This window comes from Egretta garzetta, unplaced genomic scaffold (assembly GCF_000687185.1).
Source record: "Egretta garzetta isolate BGI_Z169 unplaced genomic scaffold, ASM68718v1 scaffold131, whole genome shotgun sequence".
Taxonomy (NCBI): domain Eukaryota; kingdom Metazoa; phylum Chordata; class Aves; order Pelecaniformes; family Ardeidae; genus Egretta; species Egretta garzetta.
In genome coordinates this window covers 224,568-235,384 of record NW_009258478.1, presented here as the reverse complement: position 1 = coordinate 235,384, position 10,817 = coordinate 224,568, and the positions used below count along the sequence as shown (strand labels likewise).

General features: G+C 43.0%; 1 protein-coding gene across 1 annotated transcript in view; it reads left to right on the top strand.

The window, feature by feature from the left end:
• Positions 1–10,817, top strand: part of RPTOR (regulatory associated protein of MTOR complex 1) — a 163,041-nt gene that overhangs the window by 14,266 nt on the left and 137,958 nt on the right. The window contains exons 2-3 of the mRNA XM_035899198.1: positions 1,718–1,820; positions 5,066–5,148. Of these exons, the coding sequence (XP_035755091.1) occupies positions 1,718–1,820; positions 5,066–5,148 (186 nt within the window). The remainder of the gene's footprint in view (positions 1–1,717; positions 1,821–5,065; positions 5,149–10,817) is intronic.

Below are 10,817 nucleotides of genomic sequence, written 5' to 3'. Positions count from 1 at the left end.
ATGAGATTTTTTTCTAAACCAAGCAAAAAATGGGAAGGAAGGGCGAGATGTGTGTGAGCAACATAAATTGTGCTGGCAACTGCTGACACTTTTCATTTTTGAGGGTAGCAGTTTGGGGTTGATAAAATAAGTGAAGGAAAGTCAGTGGAAAAGAGAGATGAAAGCAAAAGACAAGAGAAGCAGATAGAGGAGGAGGAGGAGGATGGAAAAGACTTCCAGGGGGAGAGGAATGAATTGGGCTGGTTGTCGGGCATCCGAGCCTTGCTGGTGTGGGAGCTACCCGACTGTTCTCAGCTTTGGAGGACCAAGCTGCGTCTTGCAGCTGAACCTCATTTTGCCAGTAACTGTACTTTTGCTACGTATTGTTCTTAATTTTGATAACGTACTCTTAGTGCATGTGTACTTAGTGCTGAACTTCAGCTGTGGGCCTTCTCACCCGCTCTGTGTGCGTTCCTTTGGGGCGAGGGAATCCCCATTCAGACTTGTTTTCATCTGCAGTCTGGAGAGTGCTGCTTTCCTCCATGCTAACTCCTGGGGGTGAGTAGCTCCTGCATGATTGCAGGGGTTTGTTAGCAAGAAGGTAGTCTGGGATGAAGCCATTAACCACATTGCTTGCTCATTTTTTACTCCGGGTTGCCCATCACAGGCATGGGAGTGAGTGGACGCTGCAGAATTTCTGTCCTGAGGTAGAGCCTGTCCCCCCTTCTCGGCGTGCATAGTGTCTCTCTGCTCCAGTTCCTAGTTTCTTTATAAATGATATGTTTGTGTGGCTCTAGCTTTTTCTGTAACTGTGGGCTTTGGGTTTTTTTGCTTGTTTGTTTTTTGCCCGCTGTTCTGAATTGTACTGAGCACTCTGGGGAAGCGGAGATGTGGGTGGCCTTGCTTCAGCCAAGCCAGGGAACACTTGATGTGGAAGTACCCTAAGCCACGTTACTGCTTTTGTTTTCCTTCTCTGGCTTAGGTATTGGGATGAGGGAGCTTAGAAAAGAGCATAAAGATGTAAAATCGTAATTTTCAAGCAATATTTTTACCTGTCCGTAGTGCTTAGTCATTGGTTTAGTGCCGCTTTTCGGTCACAGGGAAGGTATCACTTAGTTTGGATCTTGCATGTTCGTGGTGCCCCTTGTGGCTGCCATGTGTCCAAATGTCCGGGGCTGATGCTGAAGCAGCACCTATAGGCAAGGCCGGGAAGTGGAGCCAAGTGATGATTTCTCCCAAAATACGAATATCCAGGATAACTAACGTGAAGAAAACAAAACAAATGGACTAAACATTTTGTTAGGGTTTGGTTGGTCACTTGGGTGTGTTTTCCCTTGTAGTGCTCTTAGTTTTAATATTAGAGAGGACATGCTATATTGGAATATTGATCAGGGACCCTGAATAGCATATTCTCATGTTTTAGTAATGCATTTCAGTTGGACAATGACTAATTGGAGTAGCAGAAGTCCAGTGATATCCATTCCCATGCTCTGTAAAAGAAGAATGGGCTCTGGAAATAATAATAAAAATAGTAATGTAAAATCTAAGTATAGTTCTATAAAAAAAAAAAGGAAAATTTTCATCAGTCATGCCTTGCTTAAAATAGTCCATGTTAAAGAGCAGGTAACAAAGCTTTGCTGAAACCCTTCAAAAGTTACAGTAGTGGTAAAATTTCAACACAAAGGGAAAATGATTTTGTTTCTACACTAAGTGAGCTTTTTTTTGTCTGTCTTTGCAGATGAAGACTGTTAGCGTTGCCTTAGTTTTGTGCCTCAATGTTGGTGTGGACCCTCCTGATGTGGTGAAAACAACTCCCTGTGCCCGCCTGGAGTGTTGGATCGGTAAGTCGAGAACTTCCACGCTCCAGTTAACTGTATTAGTTGTATGAATACCGAGTTATGGCATGTAGAGTGATCTCAAAGTTGTGTGTTTCCTGGGCTGAAAACTAGGGTGAATAAAAGGAAATCTGGCATCTGATTTCACTCTGTCGATACGAGTTAATTAAGTGTCCAGCAGTAACTGCTGCTGCAGGTCATCTCTCCTGCTTTATTCTAAAATGAGACAGCATGGAGGAAAAAAAAAAAAAAAGCTGTTAATTAGCTATTTAGCTTTATTCTAATTGTTGTAGATTTATAAATATCTCAGGAAATCTCTGAGCAGTAACATCTTCAGAGTACTGTGATCTGCAAAGGTTTAAAATTGCCCTGCAACATTCAGTAGAGAAATAAGTTTCTGTAAAATGCATGGACTTTACTGCATGTTGAGGTGAGCGCTCTGGGGCTATTTTAATTAGGATCATGAATTTGGAGGACCTGGAATTGTTCCCAGGGATGTCTTGCCAGCAGTTCCAACGCATGAGCTTGCTACTTTGATGCAGTGTTGGACTAAATTCCTAGGGTTTTGTGAAGAAATGAAAAGTTCCCTTGGTTTTAGAGGTCAGGTCTGATTATCAAGATGAGACAAATCTGAAGTGATATTAGAAGGAGATACCTTGTGTAAGAAAGCTTTCTGAGAGAGATTTGTTATTATCTAGGAATTGAAAATGCTCAGTCTTCAGCGAGTAACATGCAGAGCACCGTAATCCTCAATCTGGGGCCTGGGATAGGCTGCAGGAGCAAATTAATCATTGCACAAACTGAATTTCTTTAAGAACTTTCAGAACGTCTTGTTTCTAACCTTGGCTTACCTGCTTTATGAATCACAGCATCTCATTTTTTTTAACCTAAAAATGCTGATGATTAAAGCGGTTAAAAAGCCATGAGCATGCACTAACAAATGCATCTATTCAGTGGAGAGAACAGCTCTCATTTCTCATTGATACAAGAGCAGAGAGCAAAGAGAATGAGGAGCATTGCAGAGTCATTAAAATAAAGTTGTTAGTGATTATCATCAACAAAGAGAATTTTGAATGCAGTTTTTTTTTTTAATTAAATTTTTAGTGTGTGTATATGTACACAATTACTCATTTCCATTTCTAGGCAACTTTAAATTTCTGAAAAAGGTAATTGCAAAAATATCCGCTGTGTTTTCTTCTATACAGCAGTCTCAAGTAAAGCCAGTGGTGTGTATTGTGGGAATGTAATGGCTTTGCCAGATGTGCAAGAAAGTGTGGAAATCATTTTGGTGCAATTGCTGCTATTTACAACTGAGCTGAGATCACCAGCTTGTAGAACTCTGGTAGTGAACGGCCATCGCAGCCTCAGACAAAGCCGGCTCCAGTTCTCACTGTACCTTCAGACGCACCCTTAGAACATCTCAAGTGTTTTGTTTTTCTCCCCAATTAAGCCTTAGCTGAAATCTGTGCTACAGTGTCAACCTGGCACCATTTAAGGCACGGAGAGCTTCGTATGGTGATTATTCCAGAGGCGCCTCGGCCTATGTATCTGCAGGCCTTTGCTAGCCTTATGTATGCGCTCCACAGGGGAGGCTGAAAGCTCATGTAACGACTGTGGTGGCGTGAGCTATATTTAGGAAAATTTCCCATGGTTTCCATGGTTTGGCTCTTGGAATGGCACCAGCGTACCTTATTTTTGTATAAAGTGTATTGTTAATAATGCTAACTACTCTGATGGTGCTCCAGAGTCCACGGACTACATTTCTCTCCTGTCAAAGTGCACGTGAGGTATTTTTAATTTATTTTTCTGAAGTGCAGTTTGGGCCTTTTGAAGGTCTAAAAAAAGAATCTGATGTGTTTATGCTATTTTTTTTTGCTTCCCTTTTTTTTTAATTTGAGCTGTAGCTAATGGCGTATTAACGAAAGATGTTATGAGGCAGTGTGAATACTTTGGGGCATTACTGTTCAGCATCGCTAGGGTACCTGCTCGGAACTCGCCCTGAATAGCAGGGGGCCTGTTGCGGTGCAGAGCAACAAAGACTGCCGCCTTTCTCAAAGGTATGGCAGCGAGTGCTGAGGCCGCAGGGTCCGTGGTGGGCAGCGGGTGCTCGCTCCCTCCTGGAGACGGCTCTGGCGAGGCTTCTGGAAGAGCAGCTACGGCTGAGCCAAGGCGAGCAGACAGGCTTGGTGAGGTCTGAGCCCACGATTTACTGCTGCTTGCGTTCGTTTTGGGAAGATGTAATGCGAGTCTGCCATTTACCTTAAATCTTTCTACAAAAGTCTGCTAAAAGTTACATAACATCCTAGCTTTTACTCATGTAAGAAAAATAACTCATAAAATCCTGCTTTCATCCTACTTGGTTTATTTTGTTTCTAACAGTGCAAGGTAGAATATTTGTAAAGATTTAAAAAAAAAAACAACTTCATTGATTTGGTTAAATGCTCTTAAACTAATTTATATCAAATTGCACGTTATTAGCTTCTAGGGTTTTTTGAAACTTGTTAATAGTATCAGTTATGGCCATGTTTTTTTGAATAAAGCACATAAGCTGAGATTGTATCGATATGTATAGATGGTGGTAGTTATCTAGTGATAAAATGAACTTGTTAAAAACTACAGATGGCATATACGCTCTGAAGCAGTAAGTGATGAAGGTAAATGAAACAGGATTTTGCATTCATGAAAAAATGTTTGTTGTCAAATATTTAACCAATTAAAATTTTTGTCATTATTTACTATAGAAACCTTTTTTCTTGGTATTAAAAGAAACAAATGTTATGCCTCTCCTGTCTTTCAAAACAAGATTGTATTTATTACCATAGCAAGAGAAATATTTTTCCAAATTTGACAGCCTTTAATGGCTTTTAATTTGTATTCGAGTGAAGAGATTGGGAATAATTTTGGGGTATTGCACCCACGTAAATTCCGTGGAGACTGTAATGTTTATGAGTTTGCAATTGAATGCGTGGCAGGAACCTGCAACAAACCATCATTCCACGATCCTTCTTGCAAGCAGAACCGTGGGAGCGAAAGTGCAGAAAGCTTTTGGCTTCTTTCTCCTGCAAAGGCGGGGGTGTGTTCATGCTTTGACGGAGCCTTTGGTCTCCCATGTTGTAGATCTGAATTTTACAGAAACATAATGTGGAGTAGCTAAAGGTTGAAATGCCCATCGAATTGGAAATAATTTCTGCTTCTCGTCAAGCTGAGTGGTTCACTTGTGGACAAATACCCATTTGTGTTATATTCCCTAGATCCGCTGTCAATGGGGCCTCAAAAAGCTCTGGAAACCATTGGTGCAAATTTACAGAAGCAGTATGAAAACTGGCAGCCAAGAGTAAGTATTCCTTGGGCTTCTCCTCTTCCCCCTTCTAGATGTGATACTCCGTCGCGATAACCGTCGCGATAACCTGAAGAGCGAGCGTGTGTCTGTTGTGCGGTGTGGTCCTGCAGCATTTGTCACTTCCTTCATCCGTCAGTGTGAATAAATCCTTGCAGGCTGTCGAGCTTCGTGTCTCCCAAACTGATGCCCCTCCTGGCTAGCTCTTTCTTTGATGGCATCTGGGGTATTTGTTTAAAGTACCAAGTCCTACAGTGATTCTTTTTTATTTCTATTTCTCTGACTTTAGTGTATTTTTGAGATGTTCTGAAGTTTTTCATTCTGAGTTTATAGTTTCTTCTGTTGTAAAAATGTGGTTGGCCTCAGCTGGTTCACAACTGTGTCCCAGCGCTCATCAGAGCTGGTTTTGTGCTTTGGAACAAATGAATGCTGTACAGTGAGGAGCTGAGGAAGGCTTTTGGGTTTGTTGCAAAACATCGTTTCAGAGCTTTGGTAACTGCTAAATTCTAACTTCAGCATAAAGCGTGCATACATCTTAGAGAATGAATGTTTTGGGTAGTAGTAGCACAAAGCAGGAGTTAAAGAAACGTGCGAGCAACTGGCGCCGCATTTCCCTTCTGTAACATCTCCCTCTGTCCCACTGGGGAAGTGGTTTGCTCCTGGGTGTTTCAATGTCCATAGTTCCATGTGTCCCAGTAAATAAACTACAGAAAGATCTGAAAAACAAAATTTGAATTCTGCAGCGCTTTCCAGATAGATACAAACCCCAAACTGGGATCATCTTTGCTGTTAATGCTCCCCAGTTCATGTCCTTATCTGTGTGCTCTAGGCAATTTGGGTCAAAATATTCTTCTTCAAAGTACCTGGACTATTGACTCCTAAATCATAAATTTATCATTATAAGCATGTAATGTGTAACCCAAACAGAAGTAGTAACTTCACTGAATGAACCTACCTGTAGATTTGCTTTAGTTTTTCTTTTCCTTGTGATGTGGTGTGCATGCTAACCTGGCCTTCATTTTTTTTAAGGAGACATTGTTTCTTCTCCTCCTTTTAGGTTGTCTTCAATAATAGTAATTATGTGCATTTTTGTCAGCACCAGGACTATATTTTCTGTTTCTAACATTGCTCATTGCCTTATTTAATGTATAAATAATCTGCTGAGTGTCTCTGTAGTGTCTGATGCTATATGGTGTAAGAGCATGGTCTGCAGTTGGAACAGTTACTGGTACTTGCCTGTCCTCCCTCTAGGATGACTGGTTGAGAAGGCCTTTGTGCTAGCAGTGCCCTTTGGGGTGCTCCTCCTATTTAAACTGTGATGGGTTACATTCATGTGCTTGTTTCTTTATCGTTTATGAAATCAGTAAAGCTAGATTGCCACTGCTGGTGTTTTGTTTGGGTCTGGAACCTAGAAGCTCTGAACGTCCCCATTCCTACAGGGAGAGAGAGAACTTGGGCTTTGTGTTCTGTGCTCCCCCGACGTCTTCCATTCCTTCATGGACTAATACCTTCCGATAAAGGACAGTGGCTTTGAGATTATCTTTGCAGACCTGAACATAAACTTTTCTTCTGCTAGACACTGCTGAGAATATTTCTCACCGACTAAAGGGTTGGTGGCATATGTGTTGTTAAGGCTGCCGGTGAGATAGTTTGGTGTATGCATTCCAGTCCCTCTTCTACTCTCTAATTCAAACTCGATGGAAATAATACTCTACTCAGAGCAATTTGAATGTACATGCAGTTCGTACTGGTTCTTTACCTCTTGCCTTTGTGGGATACTTCCCTGCTCCCTTATTCAGGGTTGACTGACTAGAATGGAGTTTATCATTCAGTAAAAGCGGAACGTATTACCCGAAGGAGGCTTACTGGTTTTAGTGGGGAAATGTTTACCTGCTAAATCTGTGGGTAATTGTCTGTGGGTATGCTTTTCTCTGAGGTGTTTTCTAAGTAAGTTTATATAAGGACTTGTCTTGAAGCGTATATGGTACATATTTAAGACAATAGAATTTACTTTTGCATTTTTCCTCTTGGTACATTGAGAATTTTTTTAAATCTCTCCCTAGCAGCCGAAGAATTTGGCAGAAAATTCAAATAGAGTCTGAGCTCAAATAGAAGGGTAACACATCTTGATGCAAAGGTGAAAACAATCCTTTTTCTCTGCTCTGTAATGACGGAGTCCATATTACTGAGGAATGAGGGACAGGCGTCTAGAAGCAGCAGGTACCCTGTGTGGGCCGACCTCACGCTGCCTTGTAGAGTTTGCACAAAACATGAGGCAATTACTGAGCTCAGATGTTCCTGTGCAAGGTGCCTGGTTCTTAACAGTAAATCACAGCCCTGTGAAACATTGCAAAGCTGAACACGTACCAGTTTATTGCACTCTACAGGGCTCTTGAGTTTTCTGCAGTAATAAAGAGAAGTTGATGTGCCATCTACAATAAAACAATAGGAACATTATTGAATTTCCTAGACCTCTCATACAAATACTAATCCATCTAGTTTTGTCTGTTTCTCACTGGTTTGGAATGGTTGAGGAATTGATGGAAGGACGACAATTTGGGGAAAATGAGGCAGTCTGAAAAAAAGACCAAATCATGAAAATCTTCTGAAATAGCCAATATTGTCGGGCTGTCAGCACCAGTCCTTACGCTAGGAAATGCCTGTCGTCGGTACCTTACTGTGAAGGCACAAACGGTGCTCGCTGCTGGCGAATGGATCGCGTCAGTAATAAACAGTGAACCGTCCTGTGACATCGCCACCGGGGCAGCCCTTCGCTGCTTATCATCTGGAGGAGGATGTTAAATACCTGCCCGTGTGTGTTAAACACAGATAGCGGAGGTGAAAAAGCCTTAAAAGGGGTAAGCGTGAAAATTCTTTGTTTCTGGAAGCTCCCAGGCTGCACAGCTGATGCATATTTCCTTCCAGGTCTTATTGAGCCCCTTTCTAAATAATTTATCAGCTTGCCATTGCTTGAAGTATTTCTTCTGATTACATTTAAGACTTTGCTTTATTGTTGTGTAGCTACATAAATTTGTGTGCTGCGGGAGTAAAAAACACTTCAGCCGTTGTTTTGTCTGCAAGATACTGCAGTTAAACAATATTCAGTCATTTCATTGTAATTCTCAAATGAAAATTTTACTGGGGGAAGAGAGTAGGAGATGACAAAGCTGTAGGCTTTGTCTGTCTCTATAAAGAATTTTCTGAACAAGTAAGAGTTCCTGCAGTTCAGCACAAAGGTAATTTAGGTGCTAGTGAAAAAGTGGGAAGGAAAAAACCACAGCTCCTCTCTGACCTTACCATGGGTGATGGGGCTTGAGTTTCACTGGGCACGGAAGGGGTTAAACCTGAGGGTAATCCGGAAAGCAGGCTCAATTACAGGGGATAAAAGGGGTTGCTTAAGCAGCTGGGAAGGAAAGGAAAAAAGGTAGTGAAAGTGAAGAGCCGAGGACCCCACCATGCCCAGCCTGACTGGAGTGGGGGAACCTTCCCTGTGGCTGCTCCTCTGGTGTTTGGGGAATCTGCAGCCTGACGGGTTGGGGAACGGCGGGTGGAGCTGAGCAAAAGGGGGGCTTGCTGGTTACAGGACCTGGATTAAAGAGTTTGGCAGGCAGTGTCAGGAGAACACCCTGAAAAGGGAGAGCCTTTAGCTGAGACAGCACACTATATCACTCTAATTGCCCCAAATAAAGAAACTTTAAATTTCTATTGGGGATTTTTCCATGCTCGGTATTTAAAATATTTAGGTAAGAAGTTGATCACACTGATAGGGTATTTCTCTGCTTCTGATCTTCATTGGTTGCCCTCCGCAGAACACTGCCTGTGCGAGGTGCAGCGTTGTAGTAAGTGACCGGTGAGCGCACTCCTTGGCTCGTGCTAGCAGTAAGTAGCAAGTATTTTCCCTGTTGTTTGGGTGCAAATTTGGTTTTCTCGGCAGCATTGCATGTTATTGCCATTCAAAAGGCAGGAACTTTCTTTAGTTTGAAAGTCAACAGACTTTCTCTGAAAATAGGAATAATAGACTACAAATTCCGAGTGCCACTGCGGTGAGATAGTTTATGGAGACGCAGCAGCTAGTGAGGATTTTTATGAGCAGAAGTTACTGTTACTTAAGTCCCAGTTTACATCCATTTATCAGCAGAGCCGGGGACTTGGGTTGTTTGCTGTAACGTTCTGCAGAGCTGGAGCAGAGGGCTCGGTGGAGAGGAGGAAGGTGTTCCTCGGCCTTCTGCTGCTCCGCTGCACAGCACGCGGTTCCTTTTCTCGTGGGCTGGTTTGAGAGAGCACGTTTTTTCTGCATCCTTTTGGCTGGAGTTCTCGGAACTGGGCTACGGCGCTTCAAAAGCACCGATTGCCCTGCGTGAAATGCTCGTGGTGTGCAGCATTGTACAAAATGCTACGAGATGAGGTCGATCTGTGGTAGCTGGCTTTGTTCTTAGAAGGGCGCCAGATTTTTTCTCCCCCCACCGCCCATAACAAACATCTCATTACTCAGCTTCTTCCCTAGATCACAAAATTCCCTCCGTTTCCATTCCTGTGTATACACCTTTGGGAATGGGGCTGGGTAGCCACAAGCAGGGCTGGGGGTGGAGTGATGCACAACTTGTGTAATTCAAGGTCTAGTATGAAGAAGTCTGGAGCATAGGCTTATTAAATTTGCATGAAATTAGAGAATCTTTTTCTTTTTGTTGGCTATGGCTTTTGACCAGTTTCTTTCTTTAACTCTAAACTGACCAGAAATTTCACAGGACTTTTTCTTCCTTTCTCTTGCCTTGCTCAATAATTTTGTCACTTCTGTTGGGATTTCTGCTCGTCCAAATGAATCCCAATGGCACGCCTATGCCAGGTGCTTTTTGCAATACTCTTCTTTATTCTCAGACAGAAACTTTGCCAGCCTTGCCCCTGGAAGGTCCAAACCTGCTGTTCCTAACTCTTCCTGAGCAGAGGGGGGGTTGGGAAAGCTGCTTCGGACACTTACAGTCCTCCATTGCTCATGAAGTGCATTCAAAACACTGGAGGAGCGGGACCTTGTCTCAGTGAAAATTAATGCTTTAAGTTTTTTAAAATGTTCATTTTCCTGAGAGTTTGTGCCACGTGGTGGCCTTTGCAGAGCCAGCTGTGGGACCACTGAAACCCAGAGTTTGTATCTCCCTTGGGCATGGTTTGGTAAGGCTTCCTTGTTTGAATTGCACTCTTCGAGCGCACGGGAGCCCTGGCCGTGGAGGGGGGGTTTGGCTGAGCCAGGTGCTGTGCAGCTGAAATGGAAACCACTGCTGCACAGCTCGCGGTCTGAAATAAGGCTGAAGTGAACAAATGGGGGAGTGCAGAGAGACAGTAAAATAACAGCCGTCGGTGGGGTAGGGTCTTAGCATTACAGAAGCCTGACTCTCAACGTGCTGGTAGATGTTACAGCGTGGTACAGTATGGACGTGAGAAGCAAGTGGTTATAGGGGAGTTTTGAAAGTGCAATCACCAGGTGGAAGAGAATATACTGAGGGAAACAGGTCTGGAACAGACCAGAGCCTAGGGTTGCAGGTAAATTTGGTTTGCATGTGAGATTACTGAAAGGAGTAAGGTTTGGGAGGTGCAAAGAAGAGGAGCGATGGTAGAGCTGGAGGAGAGGACATCTAGAGAGCAATTACAACCAGCGCGCTCTCCGAGCTGAAGCA